Source organism: Miniopterus natalensis, chromosome 12, assembly GCF_054644295.1.
Source record: "Miniopterus natalensis isolate mMinNat1 chromosome 12, mMinNat1.hap1, whole genome shotgun sequence".
In the NCBI taxonomy this organism is placed as follows: Eukaryota; Metazoa; Chordata; class Mammalia; order Chiroptera; family Miniopteridae; genus Miniopterus; species Miniopterus natalensis.
In genome coordinates, this window is record NC_142092.1 from 72265353 (window position 1) to 72291276 (window position 25924).

Here is a 25924-nt window from a genome sequence, read left to right on the forward strand (position 1 = left end):
CCCCTGCAGGGCTCCGGGTCCCAGGCTCCCCATCCCGGGCTCCCCAGGGACCCTCCTGGCTGAGGGCTGACTGAAGGAGCTGGGGACGGCGCAGGCAGGGGGACAGGCAGGACGCACCCAGCACGCGAAGCCGCACCAGTTTCTGGTCTCGGCCGGCAGCGTTGAGGGCCTCGCACAGGTACGTCCCGGCATCTGATGGCTGTGCCCGGGCCAGCTGCAGCGTGTGAGTGCCTGCGGGGGGCCTGGGGAGTCAGCCCCCGGCACCAGCAAAGGGGTTGGCCCCTAGCCCCACGCCCCTAATCCTAACGCCCTCCCAGGTTCCCAGGCCAGTCCCCACAGAGCTGGACCCCAAGCCTCAGTTTACCCACCCGGCAGCAGGAAGACATCTTCTCCCAGGGAGAGGGCGCGGCTGTCCTTGTACCAGGTGACCTCGGGGCTCGGGTGAGCATGGACGTCGCAGGGGAGGGAGACGCTGCTGTTGAGGGTGACCGTGACCTGCTCCGAGGTCAAGCCTGCGATGTGTGGCGGGGCTGTCCCCGTGGCCACCAAGATAAAGAAAGACACTTGAGAAGGCTCCCGGCAGGGGACCGAGAGCTACAGGTGAAACTCGGGGTCTTGCAAGCTCCCCTTCACCTGGGCACAGAGCCAAACAACGGTGTGCGGTAGCCCGTTTGTCATAACTGTCGCAGATGAGAGCACGGGGGTGTGGAGACCAGAGAGGGAGAGTCACTTTCCCAAGGCCACTCAGCTGGCCTGTGGCAGAGCCAAATATCAATTCAGATTTGAGTCCTAGGCCTTGAGGGCTCAGTGCTGTCATCCCTCTGCTCCTCAGGCCACAGCTGCCTCACATCTGGAGCCGAGCTCACAGCCACTGAGGTGCATGGGTCACAAGAATGTGGAGGTCAAGAGGGCCACTCTGGGGCAGTGACCCCCACTGGGCGACCGCTCCGAGTGTCTCCATGGCTGCGCTGAGAGATCGGGCTGACCTCCTACCTCTGCCGGGAGGTGAGTGCTTAGTAACGGTGCTGTGAGGCTCGGATGAGGCGCTCCCTGACCATCTCCAAAGTTGCTTAACATCACCTGGGGATGGCCCTCAGGGATCACGGCCCCCCCGATGCTCTCTGTACTGGGATGTGGCTGGTGCCAGGCCAGGATCCCTGACCTCGGGGCCTAGGGCACAGGAAGCACCATGGAGGTGCCCCTCGGCGTGTCTGCCTGCGCTGCACGGTGAATTCACGGGGCGGGTGCAGCGGGCCCGAGCACCACCCCTCCTGGGCTGGGGAACCCAGGGGCCGCCTTGCACCCAGCTCACCTTGCACCCTGAGTGTGAACAGCTTCTCCACGGAGCCAGCCTGGTTCTCGGCAACACACATGTAGCTGGCAGCGTCGGCCACCTCTGCCGTGGAAACCTGCGGGCGCAGAGAGACGGTGCCTGGGAGATGCCACGAGCCTGACGGCTGTGGGCCCCCTCCCCAGGGACCACTGGGAGGGACCCCCCCACCACACCAGGCACAGCGGGCACCAGGAGGAGCCCCTCAGGCCACCTTAGTCTACACTGAGCAGTGCTTAAGGGCACCACGGATGGCGCCACCCCCATGTCCATCTCGGGCTCTCTTTGACATTCAGGAGGGTAATGCGAGGCTGGGCTAGGTGATTCCCTGTGGCACACGAGATGGTGGCGACAGCCTCCCCAGCCCCGAGGAGGGCTGCTCTGTGCTGTGCTGGGCTCCAGGAGTCCAGGAGAGCTGTGTCTAGATACTGGGTGGCCGAGGGTGCAGCCCAAGGTCCCAGGTGCCGGGCACAGCCCTGTGTCAGGCGGCATTCGCACGGAAGGCCCTGCGCTGTGCTGGCTCGAGGTGTGGCGTTCACGTGCATCTTTTCCAGACATCGGCAGAATTTCTAGGCGCTGCGTGCAGCCCTGTGCCTAGCAGCAGGGCACGTTGTGGGGGTTGAAACACATAATCTGGGGGGTTGAATGAAATCCCAGGTGCTCCCGCCTGCTCTCAGGCGAGGAGCCTCATCTGGCACAGATGACAACAGCTCCTGGGTCCCCAGACAAGCAGCGCTGAGCCACAGCAGCTGCGGCCCTTAGCCCAAAGCGGGGGACGCCCTGACCTGCAAGACTTCCCCGTCCTCCAGGACCTGCAGCCGCGGGCTCAGGGAGAAGGGCAGCCCGTTCTGGAGCCACGAGATGGTGGGCACGGGGTTGCCCAGGGCTGGACACTGAAGGCGGACAGTGCTGCTGGCATTGACGGTCACCTCCTCGACCAGCTCCTCTGTGTCACCCAGGATCACAGGCGGGGCTGGGGTGGGGGAGAGGAGGGTGAGGGGCGGGCAGCCTCCCTGGGAAAAGCCCCTCAGGGTGGGGGTCGACGGGGAGGTGACAGCAGTGCTTGGTGCCAGGCGCTGGCTGAGACTCCCGTGCCTTACTCGCCAAGCCCGCCCAAGCGCTGGCGCAGCTAAGGAATCCGGGGCACAGAGAGGGCTGTGAGTTGCTCAAGGTCACACAGCTGGGAAGCAGCTCACCTGGACTTTGAACCCAGTCCTGTCTGGATTCAGAGCTCGAGCTCATAACTCTACATCAGCGACCTCCAAGAACTGCCGGGCAGAGCATGCTCGCCCCCGGGCCCCTTTAGGGGAGGCCCTCGGGGGCCTGCAGACCCGAGGCGCCCCCACCCCGCCCCGCCCCCAGGCCGGCCACTCACTCAGCACTGCCAGCTCGTAGTGCAGCCAGTCCTCGCCCACCTCGTTGGCGGCCCTGCACGAGTACCTCCCAGCATCCTCCGCGCGTACCAGGGGGATCTGCAGGACCCGGCCTCCTGCGGGGACGGGTGACAGAGGCCTGAGCAAAGGCAAGGAAACCTGCTCCTTCCTCTGGACGGACCTAGGACACATCCCTCTCCCCCACCTGCCACTTCACCTGTGACGTGGAGAGAATCTGCCTGCCCCGCCCAGCCCGCGGGGCCAGGGGATTAAATAGAGCTCAGTGAGGCTGCTGTGTGCCGGCCTGGCCAGCACGTCCCTGCTCTCTGACTGGGTGCTGTAAACACCCCCATCTCATAGATGGAAAAACTGAGCACCCAGCAGTGCTGAGCCCAGCTCCTCGATGAGGGCAGAGGGCTGGGCAGAGGCTCTTAGGAGGCAAAGAGGCAGCTCTGGGCTGTGGTGGTTGGGGGTGGGGGTTGCCGGGGGTGTCACCTGGGACCCGCTGTGATCTAGAGCCAGCCAAGGCCAGACCCAGGCATCTTTGGGGGGCTGGAGCTGGTCTCGAGCAGGGCCCAAGTGAGGGTCACTGTGTGCTCACATTCTGGGTTGGGGGCTCACTGGCCTAGGCTGTGGGGGGCTTGTGACCAGCGTTGGAACCAGGGGCTCATTACATGCAGAGCCAGGGGATAGCATCGTGACTGAGGAGGGAGTGGCCACAGTCGGGGTCACTCCTGTGTGAGGTTAATCCATGTGCTCAGGACTGGGAGTCAGCGGCCAGGGTCAGAGGTCAGTGGCGGGGTTGAAGGTTTATGGCTAGTACTGGGGGGTCAGGGCTGTGGCCAGGGCTCAGCATGTGGCTGAGCTCACTATGTACGCAGGACTGGGGTCAGTGTCCAGGTCAGAGGGCAGGTGAAGGGATCATCCCAGGGGTTTCTGACAGGAGCCAACAGCTTTCAGTGAGCGTGACCTCCCGCAGATCTCCGAGAGGCCACCTTCTTTTGCAAGAGCCAAAGTACAAACCCTGGAATGACGCTGCTCATCAGCACCCCGGCACCCACCTCCTCTCTCCTCCCTCCCCCACCAGCCCCACTGGCTGAGCCTGGCGAGACACAGGGCGAAGCCTAAGCCGGGAGACCCCCGAGTCCCGGGCATGAGACGCCACAGGGATCTGGGCCTGGGTTCTCCCAGCTCTGCCTACCCCAGGGCAGGGCAGCCTCCAGGGAAGCCAGGCATTTCCAAGCCCTATGTCAGAGCCTTTTCATTCAAAATCCTCCACACAAAAAAATACTCTAAAATAAAAGGGTTGTTTTGCCCTGGCCGGTTTTGCTCAGTGGTTAGAGCGTCGGACTGAAGGGTCCCGGGTTCAATTCAGGCCAAGGGCACATGCCTCATTGCAGGCTCCATCCTCGGCCCTGGTCGGGGCTCATGTGGGAGGCAATCAATGGATGTGTCTCTTTCACATCGATGTTCTTCTCCCCTCCCCTTCCACTCTCTCTGAAAAGCAATGAAAAAAATATCCTCGGGTGAGAGTAAAAAAAAAAAAGTCAAAAAAAGAAAGACCCCTCTAGAAAGGTGCCAGCTTTGGCAATTACTTTGGGACACCGCAGATCTTGAAGCCCAGAAAACCTCTAGCCCTGGCTCACAGAAGGCAGCTGAGGTCCCGAGTGGTCACAGGCCCCACCCAAGGTCACACAGCGAGCATCGCACAGCTACCTCCGGGGGCTTGTAGAAAGGCCGTCGAGAGGACCAGCTCTGAGGTGGGGGTGACCCCGGCCCTTGCCTGCAAACACCCTGACTTCTCCGTGAAGCCCCGGCCTACCTTGCAGCACAGACACCCCGTCGGTGGCCGAGAGGGGCTGGTTCTCCCTGTACCAGGTGAGCTCCGGGGGTGGGACGGCGTTGGTGTCGCAGTACAGGTAGGTGGGGCTGTTCTCCACGATCTCCCGGTACTCTGTCACCCCACCCCGGGCCTCTTCCTCCCGGGACAGGCTTTCCAAAGCTTCACTGGCATCATCCACCTTCTGGAACATGGGGGGCACTGGGGGTGGGGGTGGGCGACAAAGCCATTACAACACAGAGCGGAGGGATGGAGAGGCCCCTGGCTCAGAGCTTCCCATCCCACCTCCCCCAGAGTGGAAACTGCACCGTTTGAGCCAACCCCGTGGGTCAAGGTGTTTTTAAAATTCACTCATCCCTTCAACTAGTGTTTATTGAGCGATTACTACCCTGGGCACTGGAATAAGGCTCCTGTCCTCGGGAGCTCGCGCCGAATGGGCACAAGGCTTCTCGGACAGGTTGTGCATTTCAGGGGCGCTGGTGTCTCTCGGACTGAGCCCTGGCCAGTCTGTAAGGGGGCGCAGAGGCGCAGAATCACGGGCCCTCAGAGCCCAGGGGCCCCGCAGGGCCACCTCACTCAATCACCCAGAGCTGACAAAGGCAACTAAGGCCTGGAGGGCAGTGACGTCCCCGGGGCACAAGTCAGTTAATGGGAGAGCCCGGCCAGGGGTCTGCAGGCTAGACGTGCCAGACAGCGGCCAGGGGGGACAGGCAGCCGGGACAGGGCCTCGGAAGCAGACGCCCCCTCTCACTGCCCCAGGCCCTGCGGTTGGTCCCCACACACCCTGGATGAGCACGGTGAAGTCCTGGTCGTCCTCGCCAGCCACATTGCTGGCCACGCACAGGTAACGGCCCGAATCGGAGACCTGTGTGGGCTGGATCTGCAGCAGTCGCCCTTCCCCCAGGACGCGGAGCCGCTCGTTGGGGGTCACGGGCTGGGGGGGAGGCGAGAGGGGGAACGGAGGTCACAAATGGGGGGAGCGCCCAGACAAGTAAATTTAGATTTTAATAAAGTTTTAAAAATACAACAAAATGATAGGATATCCTGGAAACTTTATAAAATCAAATCTGTATAATTTAAAAACTGGGACAGAATGAAACGAATTCACATAGCGTTTAATGTTCACGAGACTCGTTTCCTGTAAAGAGCACGATTTCCTATTACAGCGTAAAGGCTGGGGCAGGGCCCAGGCCAGCCCTGGGCCAGGTGCTTGGACGGTGTTTCCTGGAAGGTTCCAAGCTGAACCAGGGGCACCCTGAGGCTGCCGAGACCCCGAGCTCACCCGTCCATCCTTGTACCAGCTGATGGCAGGCGGAGGAGCGGCCCAGCACTCACACTCCAGGCTCAGGGTGGTGTTGACCTTGGTCTTCACCTCCTTCACCCTGACTTCCCCCGTGGAGTCGTCTTTGGAGATGGAAGGGGGGACTGCAAATCACAGAGAGGTCTGAGGAGCGGGCCTGGGGAGGGGGTGCCAAGACTCTGCACCCAGCCTGGAATGGGGGACTGGCTCAGGAGAGCAGAGGAACAGGGACCCAGAGACCGATCCACTCCTGGGGCTGTTCACTGAGGGCGAGAATATTTGTCAGCAATGGGACAGGGCAGGTGTGAGGCAGGGAAACTCCTGGGTGGCCTCTGGGGGTCCCAGGTCTCGAGCTGCAGAGCCTCTGGCTGCATCACAGCAGAAAGAAGCCAGGACTGGAACGGGCGTGGGCATCGACGGGGCCCACATCCTAACTCACCCTTCCCTCCTCCTAGTGTCCTTGGCCCTAAACTGGGGAATGACCCCGCTGGCCCGGCTGCCTGGTGACTATGAGGGCAGACAAGCCACACAAAAGCTCCTGGGGTGTCAAGTGTGGCCCAGGGGCCCGTGTCCCAGGAGGGCTGGGACACTGAGCAGCCCTCCGCCTACCCGGCCAGCGCCCAGGGGATCCCCCGACTCACTGAGGACTTCCACGTGGTAGTTCTTCATGGCCTCCCCAAGCTCGTTGGTGACCACGCAGGTGTACTGGCCTGCGTCTTCCTTCTGGGCGTTCAGGATCTGCAGCCCGTGGGTGCCTGTTTGCAGGGCAGCGGGCAGGGTCACCCCCAGGCATGAGCTCGGGTTCACCAGCCCTGTCCTCTGACCCCTCGCTCCTCCCCGCCGAGGGCATCACCTGGGAGCAGTTGGATGTTGTTCGAGGCCTCGAACGGGGACCCGTCCTTCATCCAGGTGATGGTGGGGGCGGGGAAGGCCAGCGCCTCACAGATCAGAGAAATGGGGTTGTTGATGGTCACGGTCACCTCCTCATCTGCACTGTCCTCGGTTACCCCCAGGATGGTGGGAGCCACTGTGAGGGGGGCCAGGAGGGTGCTCGTGAACAGAGAGCCCTGACCCTGGGCCTGAGGACCTGGGAGATTCTCAGAGCCTCGGGGCTTGGCCGCTGTGCTGTTGCTACTTGCATTACACAGATGGGAAACTGAGGCTCCGAGGAGCCCAGGCAGGTGCGGCCGGACTGGAATGCAGGCCCGGGTGACCCAGAGCCCCAGCTCTCCACCATGAAGCAACACCATAGGGGAAGCTGGACAATTTCTGCCTCAATTTCCCCAATAGCCTCTTAACATCCAGAGTACCTACTAATTTAACCAGAGCCTTCTCAATTGTTTGTGTTTACGGTTTGTGCCACTCCCTGCGGGGAGTAGAGTTTTGTTCCCTGCTGAGTAGAGTATCTCCGCTTTCATTGGTCCTAAAATTTGCGCGTCCAGCCCCTGCAAGGGGCTCTCTGTTTAACCACCTGCACTTTCAGAAACAGACTTTAGGAACCCAGCCTGTGTTCCTCTCATTTCTAAACCCCTATTTCTCCAGCCAAACAGGACAGCTGGTGCAGTGTTGCCCTCGGGAGACGACCGGCCTGGAAGGAGTCCTGTCATCTCTTGGAGCCTCAGAGCTTCATCAGTGACATGGGATAAGGCATCACCCACCTCCTAGGGCTGTTGTGAAGATTCAGCAACAGGGCCCGTGCAGAGGCTGGGCCTACGATAAACGTTCTGCCAATAGAGCCGCTATTACTGTCATTGTTGACCTTGGAGAGGTGCTTCGGGGGAAGCTGTCTGTCAGGCCACCTTGGTTCTCCCTCCTGCCAGCACCCGGTATGGCCGGAAGATGCCCAGCACTCACCCAGGATGCTCAGCTGGACGTGTTTGGTTCTCTCCCCCACGGCGTTGGCTGCAATGCAGGAATAGTGGCCGGCGCTGGACAGGTTGGCCTGGGGGACCTGCAGAAGGGCTCCATCTGGAGAGATGTAGTGGGTGTCCCCAGAAGCCAGGGGCCGGCCGTCTTTGAACCAAGTGACCTTGGGCTGTGGGTGGCCTGTACACAGAGGAGAGAGGCAGGTAAGACAGTTCAGCAGGATCTGGCCAGGTTGGAGCAGAGGTCGGAGGCTGCTCCAGGTAGGGGTGGGGGACACAGATTTGGCCTTTTCCTTACCAAGGAGTGGACAGAGATGGCTTGATACAGACAGAAGACAAATAAGTTATTCCATCCATCCATCCATCCATCCATCCATCCATCCATCCATCCATCCCTCCATCCATCCCCACTCATTCATCCATGCAAACATACATACATGCATACACCTATCCACCCACCCATCCATCCACCTATCCACCCACCCATCCATCCACCTATCCACCCACCCATCAGCCCACCTATCCATCCATCCATCTATCCATCCATCCACCCACCCATCAGCCCACGTATCCATCCATCCATCCATCCATCCATCCATCCATCCATCCATCCATCCATCCACCCACCCACCCACCCATCAGCCCACGTATCCATCCATCCATCCATCCATCCATCCATCCATCCATCCATCCATCCATCCATCCACCCACCCACCCATCCATCCATCCATCCACCCATCCATCCATCCATCCATCCACCCATCCATCCACCCATCAGCCCACGTATCCATCCACCCATCCACCCATCCACCCATCCATCCATCCATCCACCCACCCCAGACCTAAGCGTTAACAGAAGCCTACTATGCCAGGCACTGGGGGAACAATGGTAACAAGGCAGACCTCGGGTCCTCAAGCATCTCAGAGCCCAGCTGGAGTACACAGATGTCACAAGGCCACTATGGACCAGTGTGGTGGTCAGTGCTGGGATCGGGAGCAAAGGGGCTGGGGACAGGCAGGCCAGATCCCCAGCCCCCACCTTTCTGAAGCCACCTTTTTACCTTCTCCCAGCCCGTGTGTGTGGCCTTACCTGTGGCATTGCAGGTCAGGTGGGCTGTTTGTCCCTCAGGGACCTTGATCGCCTCCTCCAGGTCCTCATTCTCGATGCTGGGAGGAACTGGGAGAGCAGAGGGACAGATGATTACTGCCTGGGGTTGGCTTGCTTGGGCTGAACCACCACTGAGCAGGAAACCAGGAGCCCACAGCATCTCTCTTTAGGTTCCCATGCCTCAGTTTCCCCATCCCTCGTGCCTGCTTCCGCAGGGCCGAGGGAAGCACCAGTGTCTCTTGGAGGAGGCCTGAGCAGAGGAAGGCAGTGCTGGTGGTGGTAAAAATATTTTCTCCCTTCCACGGTGGATTAGTCCTTGCTATTTCTAGAAAGTTCCATGGCAGCCTCAGGGCAGAGGCCACTCATGAGGCAAAGAAAGCAAGCCTTGGCCTCTCCCTCCTTCCCGGGCGGGCCCCATGCTACGGCTGAGCCCTTAGTCCCAGCTCCGTTCCCATAAGCTCCCAGGCAGGAGGCCCTGGAGTCGTGGGCTGGGAGCTCGGGCTGTGACATACCCAAGACCTCCACGCTGAAGTTCCTCCGCGCCTCCCCAGCAGCATTGCTTGCCAGGCACGAGTAGAGGCCACTGTCTCGCTCCTGGGCCCGGGTCATCTTCAGCATCCAGCCACCTGGGGAGGGAGGAGAGTGGGCCCCAAGCATGACTATAAGCAGGCTTCTGTGCTGAGCTGAGCCCAGGCTGACCACCAGGAAGGGGAGCGTGCCAGGGGTCACAATCAGATATGTATGTGTCTGCCTACCCCGGTGTTCCATTCCTCGGATGGGAAAACTGAGGCCCAAGAGGGTGAACAGATGAATGGAGCCCCCTGGACATTAGACATGCCCCACCCAGCTTTGGAACAACTGAACATCCCTGTAGAGGATGACTGATGGATCACTGAGGGTGAAATTCAGGGGGCCTTGCAGTCCTTGCAAGATCTGGATAGGATACCGCCCCTTGGGCCTCAGTTTCCCCATTTGTATGCCAGTAAGAACAATCACAAACCGGCTTTGTGAGGAGGATGCATATTCAGAGGTGAAGGTGCGTAGATCCTATTTCCATTGGTCCACCTATACTGTTTTGTGGGATGTTATGTAAGTGCCGTGAGAATTTCTGCTGCAGGACTTATCAGAACCTTGACTGTGTAGATGGTCACTGTGAGCCTCTAGGAGGGGAGCAGAGTAGGAAGCCTTTTCTTTCTTTTTTAAAAATATGTCTTTATTGATTTCAGAGAGAGGAAGGGGGAGAGAGAGATGGAAACATCAGTGTGAGTCATTGATCAGCTGCCTCCTGCACTCCTCCTACTGGGGATTCAGCCCAAAATCCGGACACGTGCCCTGACCAGGAATTGAACCAAAATCTCCTGGACCCTGGGTCGATGCTCAACCATTGAACCACACCGGCCGGGCACCTTTTCTAAATGTATTTAAATCTAGTATTTTTCCTGTGTTTTGGGGTGTACCACGGCTGAAATGTTTATCCCAACCAAGCCTGGCAGCTCAGGGTCAGAGGTTATGGCATGTGATGAAGAGAGGCAGAAGCGGAGGGCCAGGCTTGATCAGCAGACATCCCTTGGCCGGCACCTTACCTGCCAAGAGGTAGGTGTTCTCCCCGGGGCTGACGGGCTCCTCCCCTCGGAACCAGCGGACCCCGGGGGGTGGGATGCCCGTGGCTTCACACAGCAGTGTTAAGGGGCTGTGCAAGGCGGCGGTGACGTTGGTCAGTGGGCCCGAGTCTCCGATGAGCTCTGGGGGCACTAGACACAGAGAAGCCTATTCAGGATGCAGGCAGGGCTGAGTGCTCCTTCCCCGACCCCCTGCCACACCTCCCCAAGGAGCCCCACCCCCCAGCCAGGACTGTCTGAGGAGTAGAAGTGACGAGGTCAGAGCTAATCCCACCCAAAGGAAGTCAGAGGCTGGGCTTCCACAGGCTGGGCTTTGGCGTCAGGCAGACACCTTGGGCCTCAGTTTCCCCAGCTCCCCAGAGGGATGCCAGGAGGATTCAACAAGGGCACGTGCAAAGCACTTGGCACAGTGCCTGGCACGGAGCCAATGCTGAGCCAACGAGACTGGCGTTAGAGCAAAGGCGAACACAGATGCGTTCCCCAGGTCCACGCAAAGGTTAAGTGGCACTCCCTGTGGCTCGAGCATCACCCACAAAGGAAGCCACGCCCATCAGGCAGGGATGAGCAGGCAAGGTGGGGTCCCAGCCACACCGGGGCATGATGAGAGGGGCCTCCCTGAACCGACCCCTGCCCATCTCGCCCATCTTATCTCTTACCACTCCCCACTTCTGCCCTGAGGCATACAGTGGGAGCTCAATAAAAGACTGAGATCACAAGGCTTTTCTCACTACCCTGAACGTGTCACCCCACCAGGCCTCTGTGGACTCTGTCCCCTCAGCGTGGCACACTCTTCCCTCACCCTGGCACCCGCTTAACTCCCACTCTGCTTTTACATTCCAGCCGAAAGGTCGCCTCCTACAGGAGGCTGCCCTGACTTCCCGTGACCGCGTTCAGGCCCCTGGATGCCCCCATCATGTATAAGTCGTGCAGGAGAGAGGCTGCTCATTTCCCCAGGGCCCAGGACAGAGGAGGGGAACGGCATGAAAGGGAGACAGGGAGGGGAGAAGCGGGGGGCAGCTGGGGCTCTGTGAAGCGAGTCCTGATTTGGGAGCGGTGTTGAAGGCGTCCCCCAACAGGCCGCACCAGAGGCCTGCCTCCGGGGAGATCAAGACGTGACCCCTGAGACAGCCTGGGGGCTGTGCCTGGAGACTGAACTGGCCTTGCCTTCTGCGGTCTGGCCCCCCTCCTGCCCTCCTGCAGCAGGCCACCGGTCCTCACCCAGCACCGACAGCGCAAACCTCCTCTCGGCCCTCCCGGCCACGTTCTCGGCCACGCAGCTGTAGCGTCCCGCGTGGGCAGCCTGTGCCCGCTCCACGTGCAGGCTCCGGCCCTGGTTCTGCAGCCGCAGACCAGGCTTGGCCTCCACGGGCTGGCCGTCCCGCTCCCACGTCACCCTGGGTGGGGGCTTCCCTGTGACGTTGCATTCCAGAGTGGCCTCCCCCTCCTGGACCACGGACATCTGTGTGGGGGGCTCCCGGGCGCCAGCGATCTGAGGGGGAACTGGGGTGGGGAGAAAGTCGCTGTGGCCGCTGGGCACCAAGCACTCAGGTCAGGTGCCAGGCTGGCCTGTGTTCCCCACTGCCACTCACTGGCAATGGGACCTTGGCCAGGTGACCTTGGCCAGGTAACCTCACCTCTCTGGGCCTCCGTTTTCCATCTTTATAATGGGGTCATAACAGTGCCCCACACCCACCTCTCCCCGAATCTGGGGCTCCCAAGCGGGGCCTGCTGTTTGGTAAACAAGCCCCCAGCACAGCCCTGGTCTGTGAGGGGTTTTAGTCCTCAGAAACCTGGGCCTTCCTGGAGTTAGACGGTCACTGGGGCCGGCGGGGTGGGGGTAATTCTCTCCAAAATGCTTTTTCTGGTTTTGTTTCTAGAATTATTTTTATAAGGCTGAGATATTCCATTTCATCACTGAGACGAACAGCTGGAGACCTAGGTTTTCGTTAAGTATCGGAGCTTCACGGAAATTTTCCATTTCTTTCCGTTTCCAGCTGTTTGAAGATGCGCTTTCTTCCCTCTGGGCCACTAGGGGCTCCCGAGATCGAGCTGCCCCTCTCCAGGACGCTGGTGGGCGGGGCGGTTAATAAAATGCCCCTAATCTAAGAGGGCCCTTGGACGTGGGCCCATCACCACTGCTCCGTCCTGGCCCGGATCCTGGGGGTGGGCTCTGCTCTGCCAGGGTGCCGGCTCGCCCACCCTCCGGCCCCTCCTGCCTGGTGCGGTCACCCCAGCCCGGCTCACCATGCACCTCCAGCTGCTGGTCCTGGCTGCTGTTTCCTGCCACATTGCTGCACTCACAGGTGTACGTTCCCTCGTGGGCGGGCTGGGCTTGTCCCAGGTACAGCAGCCGCCCCACAGCCGACACCTGCTCGAGGCTGGCCCCCTCCCCGGGCACGGGCTGACCTGAATGCAGCAAGAAAAAGCCCCCCATTCCCAGTCCTTCCACCTGGAACATTTGCCCTCTCACCATCCTGGCCAACTCCTGCTCACCCTTCAGATGTCCACGGAGAGGTCACCTCTGCCAGGAAGCCTTCCCTAAGCATCAGACCTGATCCTGGCACTCTTCTGAACTCTCACAACCCCTGGGCTCCTCCCGATCACAGATCTGTCTGCAGGTGTCCATCTGAATCCCACCCCAGCCTGGGCCATCCAAGACACCTCGCCTCACTTCCCTCCCTGGGATCCTTAGAGGCTCAGGACCTAGCACAGCATAGGGCTCAGTGAAGGCTAATGAATGATGACCCGTCCATTGCCTGGGCAGGGTGACCCAGCAGTGGGCACAGCTGGCAGCAAGGATTCTGTGAGCCTTGAGGCCCTGGATCAAACACCAACTCCTCACGCCCTGCGCCTGTTTATAGAGGAGCAGCCCCCCATCCACCTGCCATCCACCAACACGCGGCCAGAAGTGGGGAGCCACGGGGCCACAGGCAGTGCCTCCTCCCCGACAGGCTCTTCTCCAGCCGTGCCCTCTCCCCTGGGGATCTCCCCTGACCTCTCCTCTGAGCTGCATCACCCACCTCTGCCTGCCCACTAGTCATCTAGAAATTAGCATGCCCCAAACCCCGGGGCTGCCCCCCAGACCCGCCCCCGGAGCCTCTCTGTCTGGGTGACAGCAGTGCCGCTCTCCCGACCGGCAGGCTAACCCCCCCGCGTCAGCCCTGCTTTACCTCTCTCAGGTCAGGAAATCCAGCCCGGCCCTACCCTCGTTGCCCCCCATGAGGAGGCCCCTCCCTGCCCTCACTGGGGGCCCCCACCCTAGAGCCTAGCAGGGATGGAGATGGGTGGGGGTGGGGGTGCTGGCTACAGAAGTGACATCCCCAAGTCCGCTGGGCGCCCAGCCCCTTCCCAGCCTGCAACCCTACCATCCTTCCTCCAGGTGATCTTGGGGAAAGGGACACCCCGACATTCGCAGGACAGCCTGGCAGGGTGCCCCTCAGTCACGGTCACGGTGAGGGACTCCCTTGAGGGGAACACTGGAGGGACTGAGAGAAGAGAGGGAGTGAGGTGGGCGGTGGGCTGGGAGGAGAGAGGGGCAGGGGAGGGTCAGGGAGGGGCAGGAGGGGAGAGGGCTGAATCCTGGGACCCCCAGGACACGCAGGTCAGCCGGGGCAGGGCCAGGGGAGGGACGGCAGCCCAGCCTGGGAGACCCTCACCCCAGACGTTCAGGTTGTAGTGTTTCTCCGAGCGGCCGGCTTGATTGAGAGCCTCACAGGTGTAGCGGCCTGCGTCCCACACCTCTGCCCTGTCCACCTGGCCGAGGGTGACATGAGCCGTCACCGGGAGCGGCACGGAGATGGGGTCCCCCTGGACGGACTGTGTGACTGTGGGTACGTCCCTTTACCTCGCTGTGCACCAACCTCCCCACCTGAAACCTGGGGGCCATGCCAGCACCCCAGGCACGCCCCACACCATGAGGCTTGGGAAGCTGGAGCCTGCGCGGGGCCTGCCGAGGGCTGGGCACATGCCACGGGCTCGCTACAGGGCAGCCCTGCCAGCCTCACTCCACTTCACATCGGCAGCCCAGCCCTGTCCTCCCAGAACAGCCCAGGGGAGAAGGTGGAGCGTCGGGACCCTGTCCTCAGGTGTCAGACCCTGATGCGGTGACTGACGGGAGGGAGAGGCAGGCATTGGGGCAGAGAGGCAAAAGGGAGGTGCTCAGAGTTGGGAATGATCATATCATAAGGTGTAGGGGGGGCTGGGAGAGGAGCAGGCTGGAGTGGAAGGCTCCCCGGTAGCGGGAGGGGCATCCCCCCCCCCAGCTGCGAGCCCGGGCTGTCCTCTGGGGCAGGCTGGGACCACACAGGCCCCTCTCTAAGAACGCTCCCAGCCGCCCCAGGAGAAAGGGGCCAGTGTGTTCACAGGCGAGAGACCTGACGCCAATGGTCGGGATACTTCCTGGGGCGGCACAGCCCGGAGGAGGTGGAACTAAAGTTTAAATCCAGGCTGGCTCCAGGGTCCCCAGCCCTAGTCACCCCCTGCCTTGCTGGGCCAGGTGCCGAATGCAGGGACATAAGTGCCCAAAGGCGAGAGGCTTTGGAACAAGGAGTGAAAACAGAAAGAGAGCTGCCGGCTTCGCAAGCAGGGCTGAGAGGGGCCCCGAGGGCTTGGCCCTGGGGCTTCGCTCTGTGTCCCCGTTCGGCTGGAAGCCGCTCTGGCCGGTCAGGAGGCTGTGTCCTGAGCGTCGGGCTGAGAGGGGCCTTTGAACTGCACCTCGCAGGGCGCCCAGGCCCCCTGCCTGCGCTCAGCTCCGCTCTTACCCGGGGCCCCGTGTGCACCCCCGGCCGCCTACCTCCAGCAAGGCCTTGTCTGCAGAGAGGCGCACTCCGGGCCGTGGCTCCAGGGGGCGGCCATCCTTCCACCAGCTCAGCACGGGAGGGGGCAAGGCGTGGCTCTGGCACTCCAGGGCCACCGACGCGTTGGCCGCCACGGACACGTTCAGCTCTTCTCCGAGGATGCTGGGGGGCGCTGCGGGGGCGCAGGGGAGGGGCTGTCTCGGCAGCGGTGGGGCCGGGACGGCCGCGCCCAGCAGCCAGGAGCCAAGCCCGGGCACAGGGGTCACTGTGAGGACGGGGCCAGCGCCCTGAGCTGCAGCCCTGACCCCCTCCGCGACCTTGGGAGCCGGCCTCACGCGAGGCCCGGGGCCTGAGCGCGGCTGGACCGCAGCAGCGTCGGCATCCTCGCCGGCTACACGCCAGCTGAGGGGCAGGGGGTAAATCTACAATTATCTCAAACTCTTTCTAAAATTAACAATATTTTTATTTATTTTTTATTTTTTTAAAAGCAGTACCCTGGCCGCTTTTTTCCCTGAGCCATAGCAGCCTGTGCAGCGGAGGGTCCAGGAGGCAGGGTCGGGATTAAGACTCCCGGGCAGAGTCCTGCAGCCTCGCACTCGGTCACTGTGTGAGGCCCGGGACATCCCTCAGCCTCCCTGGGGGCCACAGGGAGGTCAAATGCAGCGACCCAGGCGGGTGAGCCCTTAGCACAGGGGACTGTTAACTGCGAAGGGCTGGCATGGAGCGGCCTCTCCTCCTGCCCGGGCCCTGCCCTTCCCAGAGCCCCCGGCACACCTCCAGACATCCCCACGAGACCCCCTCCGAGGAAATTTTAAATCAAGAGCAACTGTAACGGTGTCCACGAGTGTGGCGACCCCTGGGACACCCTTGCAAGTGGGTGCCACCCGCCCCCATATCACAGATGAAGAGACGGAGGCTCGGGAAGCAAAATGACAAGCTCGAGGTCATAGAGCTAGGAAGTGGCGGAGCGGGATCCGAACCCCAGGCCCATACACTCCAGAGCTGGCGTCCTGGCCACCCCCACATCGCCTTCCCCAGTGGACTGTCACCCTGCCTGACCCAGGGGGTGAGAGCGCCGGCCCCTGACTCTCGGCCGTGTGCACCTCCTGTGACATCCTGTTCCTTCTGCCTCTTCCCTGAACTCGGATCTCCTGGCTGGGCTGGGCCCCCGCCCACCCCCCTGTCCAGGATGGGGGAACTGGCACTGCAACGGACCCCTCCTGCCTGATGGTGGCCAGACACCCCCCCGGCCCCCCCTTCCTGCGAGGCCACCCTGGACCTGGTGGCCTGCAGGGCCTGGCACTCACTGTGGACCTGCAGGATGACATCCCGGCGGTCCTCGCCCACGGCACTCACGGCCACACAGGAGTAGCTGCCGGAATCGGAGGCCCTGGCACTGGCCAGCGTGAGGACGCGGCCCCCGGGGAAGACCTGTACCCCCAGAAGGAAGCCCACATGAGGAGATGCACCTCGGGGGCCAGCACCCACACCTTCCCAAGCTGGCCCTGCTGCTGGGTGTCCCTGGGGGCCGGCTCCAGATCCCCAGGCCCCCAGTGCGGGGGAACCGGAAGCTGCACCCAGACCTTGGGACCCCTGTGGGCTGGAGGACAATGACATCTGTCCTTTGAGAGGACCCTCTAGTCTAGAGCTTTGCTGCGGCTAGTGAGCCCTTGGAATGGGGCGGGCCCTCAAGTGCAAAACACACAGCGAATTTCAGAGTTAGTACCAAAAGAAGACTGTAAAACATCTTGTTAATCATTTCTATATTGACCATGTGATGAAATGATGCTTTTTGGATATGCTGGGTGAACTAAAATGCATTATTAAGACTGGTTTCACCTATTCTTACTCATTCAATGCAGCTACTGGGCAATTTCATTTTATTTATTTTTAAAATATGTTTTTATTGATTTCAGAGAGAGGAAGGGAGAGGCAGAGAGGGATAGAACCATCAACAATGCGAGTCATTGATGGGCAGCCTCCTGCACGCCCCCTACAGGGGATCGAGCCCACAACCTGGGCATGTGCCCTGACCGGGAATCCAACGGTGACCTCCTGGTTCGTAGGTTGATGCTCACCACTGAGCCACACGGGCTGGTGCTACTGGACAGGTTTAAATCACGTGTGTGGCTCGCACTCGTGTGGCGTGTTACGTTCCTGGAGTCCACGCTCCAGGCTCTCCGCCGAGCAGCCCGCTTTCCCCCTCCCGCCAATCGCCCTGGGCAGTCACTGCTTCTCCCTCCCGTCGAAGCGCCCAGGGCCTGCCCTCTGCTCCCAGCGCCTCCTGAGGCAGCAGGGAGGCGAGCGGGCCACCCAGCCCCACTGACCTGGAGGCCGGAGGTCCCTGCAGCGGACACGGGGTTCCCGTCCTTCAGCCATATCAGGGTGGGGCGGGGGCTGCCCGTGGCATTACAGGTCAGCCGGACCGGGGCACTGAGCAGCACGGGGCCTGGCAGGCTGGGCGGCAGCGTGATGCGTGGTGGCACTGAAGGGCGGGGGTGACAAAGAATATGGGCTGAGCCCCACCGGGGGCATGACAGGGAGGGCACCTGACCGGGCACCCCCACAGGCCACACACAAAAGCACAGGGACAGCCACTCAACATGGGTACCACTGCACAGTTCTCAAGGCTACTCATCCCATCCTTTCCAAACCATCCTGAGGCCTCTGTAGATGAGAACCCGAGGCTCAGGGAGGGCAAGTCACCTGCCCAAGGTCGACCAGCCAGGAAGTGGCAGAGGCAGCACCTGACCACGGGCCTTCTGGTTATATCCCGGGGACAGTGCGGGGTAAGAAGGGCTGAGGACCCCTGGGCAGGTATCAGATTAAATAGTATCCTACAGTCAGCCCCTCGTGGGCGGAAGATGACTCTGTTGTATCTGGGAGACACAAGCCAGGATGCCCAGGGCTCCTGCCCAGCTCCCCACTGCTCTTAGGCAAAGACCTGAGCCCTCCAGCTTCCATCTGGCCACCTGCACCACCCTGGCCCCTCTTCTCCTTGTTCTGTGAGCTCCAGGCCCCCAGCCTCCTCTCAGTCCCTCAATTCCCCAGGTCTCTGCAGCCTCGGGCCCTGGCAGATGGAAACTATTTAGGCATCCAGCCCTCAAAGACGCCTCCAGGCTCCCAGACCAGGTCAGAGCCTGGGTCCAGGCACGCAGCTGTACCTCACCTTGACTAGCTCTTGTCACAGTTGTCAGGAAACACTACGTTAGGTAATTATCTATTACTGTATCTTCCGCTAGCAGAAAGCTCCTGGGTCTGTCTTTTCAGGGCTGCGCCACCAGGGCTTGTCCCAGAGCATGTCCTTAATAAATGTGGTTGGATAGAGGCAGACAGATGGAGGAATGAGTAGAGGAATGGATAGGTGGGTGGGCGGGCAGAGAATTGGATGGATGGTTGAATTAATGGATGGACAGTTGGGTATTTCCATGCATGGATAGAAGGATGGATGGATGGATGGATGGATGGATGGATGGATGGATGGATGGATGGATGGATGATGGATGGATGCATGGATGGGGGATGGATGGGTGATGGATGGATGGGGGATGGATGGATGGATGGATGGATGGATGGATGGATGGATGGGTGATGGATGGGTGATGGATGGATGGGGGATGGATGGATGGGTGATGGATGGGTGATGGATGGATGGGGGATGGATGGATGGGTGATGGATGGGTGATGGATGGATGGGTGATGGATGGGTGATGGATGGATGGATGGATGGATGGATGGATGGATGGATGGATGGATGGATAGATGGGTGATGGATGGATGGATGGATGGATGGATAGGTGATGGATGGGTGATGGATGGGTGATGGATAGATGGGTGATGGATGGATGGATGGATGGATGGATGATGGATGGATGGATGGATGGATGGATGATGGATGGATGGATGGATGGATGGATGATGGATGGATGGGTGATGGATGGATGGATGGATGGATGGATGGATGGATGGATGGATGGATGATGGATGGATGGATGGATGGATGATGGATGGATGGGTGATGGATGGATGGATAGAGGGGGGATGGATGGATGGAGGGGGGATGGATGGATGAGTAGACTAACAGACAAATGGATAGAGGATAACTTTTTGGACAAGGACCCCTTTAGTGCCAGGACAGCTCACCATTGACCCGTAGGCCATACTGCAGCTCTGTGCGACCTGCCACGTTGGATGCCACACAGCGGTAGCTCCCAGCATCAGAAAATTGGGCTCTCTCAATAAGGAGAGCTCTGCCATCAGCGGACACTGTGACTCCCTTCCGGGCAGAGACAGGCTGGTGGCCCTTGAACCAGGAGATATCTGGGGGAGAGAAGAGAGGCAAAGGGGCTCCTGCCAGCCCTTCAGCCTGTGCCTGTGTGACGGGCGGTGTTGTCTGAGGCAGGACCCAGGGCAGAGAGGAAGCCCCAGGGGGTAGAGGCTGGGGCAGCCAGGAGCAAGGAGAGTCAAAGCCAGCCTGCCCCCCAGCTTTCTTCTTTAGAGGAGAACCTGGTGCACCCTAAAACAGCAGCCTCGTAAGTATGGACCGACATATCCTCAGCTTCCTTACATCCTGCCAGGGCCCATCCCAGAACCTGACAGGGTATTTGCCCCATGGGATGGGGCAATAACCTCCAGGGCTCACTGCCCTAGGCAAAACTGGGTGGGCCTGGTTCAAATGGGGGACAGGGGCTGGGCCCTCCTCCTGGGCCCACCCTGTCTGCCAAACACTCACACCCAGCCCCAAGCTCCGAGCCCTCTCCTCGGCTGCTGGTCTAGAGGAGAGGCCCAGACAGAGCGACTCGGAGGCTGGAGGCGCAGCCCCGGGGCTGCCCTGTGCAGGCTTCCTTCAGGCACCAGTGCAAAGGCTCTGGGCCCTGGAGGTGACTGGCATGTGACAGCCACTGGATGAAGAGAGGAAATGCAAGAAATGGGGAGAAGGGCCACCTGGTTTCATCCCATCTGCCCACAGCCAGAGCGGCGCCAGAGTCCTGGCGGCCTCACTAGATGGGGCCTGGGCCGACTGCGGGTGGCTTTCCCTCCCCAGGAGGGGTCTTACCTGGAGGGGGCACGCCCGAAGCCAGACACTCCAGGGTCACTGAGGCATTTTCCAGCACTGCCCTGTTGGCCAGCACCGGCTCAATGTTGGGGGGCACTAGGGGAGACAAGGAGAGCCCTGGCTAGGTGGGTGTGGACTCTGGCAGCTCAAATTTCGACCGTCCCCCACGTCCCTCCCCCCAGCCTTCCTAAAGGGTCCTGGGCAAGAAGAGCCCTGCAATGGCATGTGCCCTCTGCCGAGGAACCCGCTCCTGGACCCCCACGCGAACAAAGGCACCTCCGCAGCCTTCATCCCAGCCCTAGAAGGACCGCCCGGAGCCCAGCCCCAGGAACGGCCGACCCCCGGCGGAGGGAAGGCGGGACCCCAGGCGGCCATGAAGAGCGGCAGGTGCAAGGACCTGCCCACACATGCAAGGACGCAAAGGAACCCCCAAAAGTGAACACGACAAGCAAAGGGTGTCCATTAAAAACCCTGCAGAAATCAACCCAAAGGGGCCACAGAGCAAATGACTTCCTCCTTCTAAAGTCAGATGCACGGCTATGATTTAAAAAACCCCTCCCCCTCCCCGACACCCACAGCAGCCCCGAGGGCCCTCGGGGACCCCCCACCTTTCGTGCCCACCTCCTCACCTAAAACCTTGAGCACCACATCCCGTCTGCTCTCCCCAGCCAAGTTAGTGGCGACACAGGTGTAGACGCCTTCGTCCCTCAGGTCCACCTTCTCAATCTGGGGGGAGGCAGAGGTGTGTCATGGGGAGGAGGGGGGGACACGGGCCCAGAACTGGAAGTCAGTCAATGACGCTGGGACACGGCAAATGGCCAGGCTGCTGCTGACCCCAGGAGCAGGAGAAGTGAGTCACGGGGACAAATCTGGCTCTGGGGGTGGAGTTCTGAGCCACACACAGAGACTCCAGGGAATCCCTCTGATCTTGGGGATACTCCCCTTCCCCCCACTTTCTCCCTCTGACAGCTGAAGCTCCTGGGATGTGCACTAGGCTAACGGTGCCCTCCCCTCTTCAAACCCAGCCCCCAGGTCCACTGCGCATTTCCAGGCTGAGTGGGCTCGTCCTGCCCCCAGGCTGCCAGGGCCCTGCTGGGGTCTCCAGGGCCTCTAAAAAGTGGCCCCTCCACCTATGCAAGGTTGCCCCACCAGCCCTAGGGACCCCGCATGTACCTGCAGGCTCCCCCCTGAGGCTGCCAGGGCCACTCCATCCTTCCACCAGCGGAGGCTCGGGGTAGGCACCCCAGTCCCTGCACAGTGGAGGGTCACAGGCTGCAGGAAAGGGACTGTGATGTTCTCTCCGCCGCTGATGACCACCGATGGGAGCTCTGGGCAGGGGGAGAGGTAGGGAAGACCAGGGTAGGGTCAGGAGGGGTGCAGCGGCACCCAGCAACCCCCTCAGTGCCTGGGGAACCAGGAGTGGCCTTGCAGGGCTGCCCCCACTCAAGTTCCCAGACGCCCGGACTGAGGGAAGAGCGCCAGACAGGGAGCCAGTAGGGCAGGCCTTCCTTTTCTTTAAAAATTCTTCCACCCACCCATCCATCCATCCATCCATTGAGCATCTACTCTGTGCCCTGAACTCTACTAGGCACAGGGACACAGCAAAGAATGGTGGCCACTGTGTTGTCCTCTCAGAGCTCCCAGAGCTGGGCTGCAGAGATGGACAACCAAACAATCACCCCCAAGACAGTGGGTGGCCAAGAGGGTGGGCAGGGTGGATTAGCACCACAGTGGAATCAAGGAGAGCTTCCTGGAGGAAGGGGTGTTTTAGGACAGACCTGAAAAATAGGGAGGGGCTAGCAGGCCAAGAAGGAGAATGTTCGGGGAACAGAAGCAGCACTTGCAGGCACAGAGGTGAGAGCTGATGTATTTAAGGAGTTGAATGAAGTTTGTGGTGGTCGCGGGGAGAGAAGGGAGCCTGGGGAGGAAGGTGAAGGCCTGTGGACTGGACAGGTGACAAGTGTGGTAAACAGCTAAGAGCAGCCTTGCATGTCACATCTCTTTGGGGAGCTGGGAAGTCCAGCTCAGAAGCACTGTTGAAAGAAGAGCAGCCCCACGTCCTTCCATGCCCAGTAGGCCTCCCAGAGCCTCAGATGTTTAGGGCCCCCTGGCTCCGTGGCCCTGGCCTCTCGGGCCACCCATGCCTTCTCACCGTGCACAAGCAGCTCCACCTCGGCCCCCGCAGTGCCCGCTTCATTGGTGGCCTGGCAGGAGAAGAGGCCCGCGTGGCCTGGCTCCACGTGGTCGATGTGCAGTGTGGTCCCCTGGGAGGCCATCTGCACCCCCGCCAGCTCCTCGGCTGGGCGGCCATTCTGCAGCCATCTAAGGTAGGTGGGAAGCGGAAGGGACAGCCTGAGGCCAGGGACGGCAGGGCCAAGCGGACAAGGCAGGCGGCCTAGCACCATCTCTGCCCGCTCGCACTTCTCGGGCTCAGTGGCCTTTTTCATACCTCTGGGAAGGGGCAGTGTCTCCTGTCCCCACCCACCCCCAAAGCATGCTCTCTGCCCCCACCCCAGCCCCAGCCCTGGCCTTCACCACCCCATACGCACTGGACAGTGGGCACCGGGGAGCCCGAGGCCTGGCAGGGAAGTTCCAGGGGCTGTCCCACGAGGGTGGTCACCTGTCCCAAGCCTTCAGCCACCAGGAGCTGTGGGGGCACTGCAGGCAGGATCCCCACTGGGTGCTCAGAGCTGAGCAAACCCCAGCCTGAAGCCCTCCCAAGTGCCCAGTGCCCCCAGAGTAAGGCCCAAGCTACATGCCACCATTCAAGTTCCCCACGAATGGTTCCTCCTCCAGAAGGCCTTCCAGGCACATGCGGTGGGTGGTCCCCCTGGCCTCCCCTGAGGCTTGTCCTATTCAATGTCTGTCTCACCACCAGACCCAGGGCTCAGGAGTCCCACCTGTCTGCCTTGGTCCCTGCATTATCTCCGGCACCACAGGGCCAGCCCAGAATTAATGTCTGAGAAATGTCTGTCCCATGGAAGACAGCAAGGGAAGCACCGCCACCCGCAACCCAGCTCTGGGCCTCGGGGAGTTCTTGATAAATGTCCGTCCCATTGACTGGGAGCCGCTCCTAGAAGGGGCGGTGGGCACTGGCCCACAGGAGGTGTGGGAGGAGGGGTCCACAGCCTGGGTGACTCGTGGCACAGGTCCCGGCTCACCCTGCACATCCACGGCGTATTGCAGCACCGCCTCCCCCGCGGGGCTGCTGGCCACGCAGCTGTACACGCCTCCGGACGCCTCCCCCAGGCTCTCCAGGCTCAGCACGCGGCCTCCCACCTCCAGCCATGTCCCGTTGCTCTCCGCCAGGGGCAGCCCCTCGTGGTACCAGGAGAGGGTGGGGGGCGGGTGGCCTCTGGCCACGCACTCCAGCCCCAAGGGTCTCCCCACCACAGCCTTCACGAAGTGAGGCCCTTTGCCGGCGCCCTCGATGGTGGGCGGGACTAAGGAAGAGACGGGGGCTGCTCAGGGACCTGACTCGACACCAGCCCTGGTTAAGCCCCCCGCGGACCCCACGCCATGTAACACGCCTCCTCCCTCACCTGCACTGGCCGAAACCCTTAGTCCAGAAATCAGCTCCTCCAGGAAGCCTGCCCTGGCCCGTGGCTGGCAGCGTTCTCTCCCTCCTCTGCCCCCCCGCGGCACCCCCTCCTGACACTGCTCAAATCTTCTCTGCACCCCCCGCTGTCCCCCTGGGCTGGTCAAGGCAGCACAGTAACATGTGTGTGTGCGTGTGTGTCTCCGGGAACAGCACACAGTAGGTCTCAGTATCCACTGAACTCAAAGTGATGGGCTCTAGGCTTAAGATCAATGCCACTGTTCCTACAGGTCCCCTCCCTGCGGTAGCAGACGGGGCAACTGGCAGAACCCAGTGCATCAGCCCGCGATGGCCAAGGGAGTAGCCAGCCCTAGGGCTTCGCTCTTCCCCTTGGGGAGCCCACGGAGCCATCGCCAGGGGACATGGGGAGACAATGGACCAGGATGTGCCCCTCAACCTTGTTTGAGTCACACAATGCATTTCCCAATCAATTTCCAGGAGGTCTTCAGATCCCCAAGTAAGGGTCCCCAAGCTGCCTCTTGGCTCATCCCCATACCCCCCACACAGCCCAGCTTCCCTTTGGGGTCCCTGGGGCTCCAGCACCCAAGCCCTCTGCATCTTTGGGGGCCAGAGCTCCTGAACTGACTCCTCATTAGGGGCTGGGATGACTCCACTGGCCTGCATTCTGCCCACCAAACCTCACCAGGCCCTGCCTAGACCCCACCCCTGCCCACCCACTGCATTCTCTGCGTGGCCTCAGAGCCAAGCCCCTCAAGGTGGCCACTGCTGAGGTTAACCGTGCAAGGCTTATGGTCACCCCCCACCGCTGGGTGTGAACTGGCTGCCATCACATCCTACCGGGGCAACCTTGGACCGGCATCTCCAGCCCAGAGCCCACCATGCTCGTCTACAAGTGGAGAGAAGGGGGCCCAAGTCCCTATGCTAATTAGAGGAGCTGATGCTGTGAAGTGCCCTGGGGTCTGGCTCACAGTCGGCGATTAATTCAGAGCAGCTAATTACTAGCAGTGGTCATGAGGGTCTGGGTGTGGGTTCGTGAAAAGCCCTAAAACCTGAGGGAAAACCTGGATTCTCCACCTGACTCTGCCTCGGCCCCTAGACAGGTCCTCCGATCCCGGCCTCAGTTTCCCCGCTTCTAGGAGAACCCTCTTCCAGCCACTCCCGTCACTGATCTACGGAGACGGGTGGCGGCATCACTGCCCCGAATCCCTCCCTCCGCACGCCCAGCTGACCACTGTTGGCCGCTGACCCTGGCAACTCACCATACACCTCCAGCCTGGTGGCCTTCTCCGCCACCCCCACGGGGTTGCTGGCCTTGCAGGTGTAGATGCCGGCATCTGAGCCCTGGGCCCGGGCCAGCTGCAGCTGCCGGCCGCCCCTGGTGTAGACAACCTCGGGGCTGGGGGGCAGCGGGGCCCCGTCCCTGAACCAGGCGATGTCAGGAGCAGGCACTCCTCGGGCCTCACACAGGAACCGCACCGGGTGGCCCTCCATGACAGCCACCTCGCTGGTCTCGTTGGAGCCCCAGATGGTGGGAGGTGCTGAGGACAATGGGGGGCGGTCACAGGGAGCCCCCTGAGGCAGCTAGTGTCCCACCCCCCAGGGTGGCATGCACACGCCTATGCCACAGACCTGCACCGGTTACAGGCTTTGACTACAGGAGAGAGGCAGAGTCTGGGACAGGAGAGGCCAGCATCGCACTTGCCAATGTGGAAAGCAAGCCAGGTCATCACAAGAAGTGCAGAAGGGGGGGGCTGGGGGCACCACTGGGCTCTGGGTCCCACTCTGCCTATAACTGGCTATAGGACCAGGTAGGTCATTTCCCCTTGCTGGGCCTCAGTCTCCCCATCTGTAGAATGAGGGGCTAAACCCAATCAGGGGTTCCCAGGGGGCAGAACGCAGGCCACGGCGTAAAATAACACCGAGTCTCACCATGGATAGGCTATCAGGGGTGGGGACCCTTTTTTCTGCCAAGGGCCATTTGGGTATTTATAACATCATTCTCAGGCCACACAAAATTATCAACTTAAAAATTAGCTATTCAGAAAGCCGCTAGATTTATTGAATTTTGAGTCCTGCTT

At 61.0% G+C, this 25924-nt stretch overlaps 1 protein-coding gene across 2 annotated transcripts in view; it reads right to left on the minus strand.

Annotated features, from left to right (window-relative positions):
• Positions 1-25924, minus strand: part of HMCN2 (hemicentin 2) — a 128693-nt gene that overhangs the window by 36705 nt on the left and 66064 nt on the right. For both annotated transcript variants that reach the window (XM_087823255.1, XM_087823256.1), the window contains exons 31-59: positions 25106-25384; positions 23449-23730; positions 22837-22945; positions 22440-22609; positions 21461-21615; positions 20917-21013; positions 20288-20383; positions 19375-19551; positions 17559-17716; positions 16539-16662; positions 15228-15403; positions 14092-14188; positions 13801-13920; positions 12680-12841; positions 11654-11935; positions 10400-10567; positions 9329-9442; positions 8799-8885; positions 7698-7889; positions 6697-6870; positions 6485-6598; positions 5826-5968; positions 5327-5477; positions 4526-4744; positions 2706-2819; positions 2116-2303; positions 1313-1409; positions 369-530; positions 118-231 (exon numbers count right to left, since the gene is read on the minus strand). In XM_087823255.1, coding sequence (XP_087679381.1) covers positions 118-231; positions 369-530; positions 1313-1409; positions 2116-2303; positions 2706-2819; positions 4526-4744; positions 5327-5477; positions 5826-5968; positions 6485-6598; positions 6697-6870; positions 7698-7889; positions 8799-8885; positions 9329-9442; positions 10400-10567; positions 11654-11935; positions 12680-12841; positions 13801-13920; positions 14092-14188; positions 15228-15403; positions 16539-16662; positions 17559-17716; positions 19375-19551; positions 20288-20383; positions 20917-21013; positions 21461-21615; positions 22440-22609; positions 22837-22945; positions 23449-23730; positions 25106-25384 — 4521 coding nt within the window. The remainder of the gene's footprint in view (positions 1-117; positions 232-368; positions 531-1312; positions 1410-2115; positions 2304-2705; positions 2820-4525; positions 4745-5326; positions 5478-5825; positions 5969-6484; positions 6599-6696; positions 6871-7697; positions 7890-8798; positions 8886-9328; positions 9443-10399; positions 10568-11653; positions 11936-12679; positions 12842-13800; positions 13921-14091; positions 14189-15227; positions 15404-16538; positions 16663-17558; positions 17717-19374; positions 19552-20287; positions 20384-20916; positions 21014-21460; positions 21616-22439; positions 22610-22836; positions 22946-23448; positions 23731-25105; positions 25385-25924) is intronic.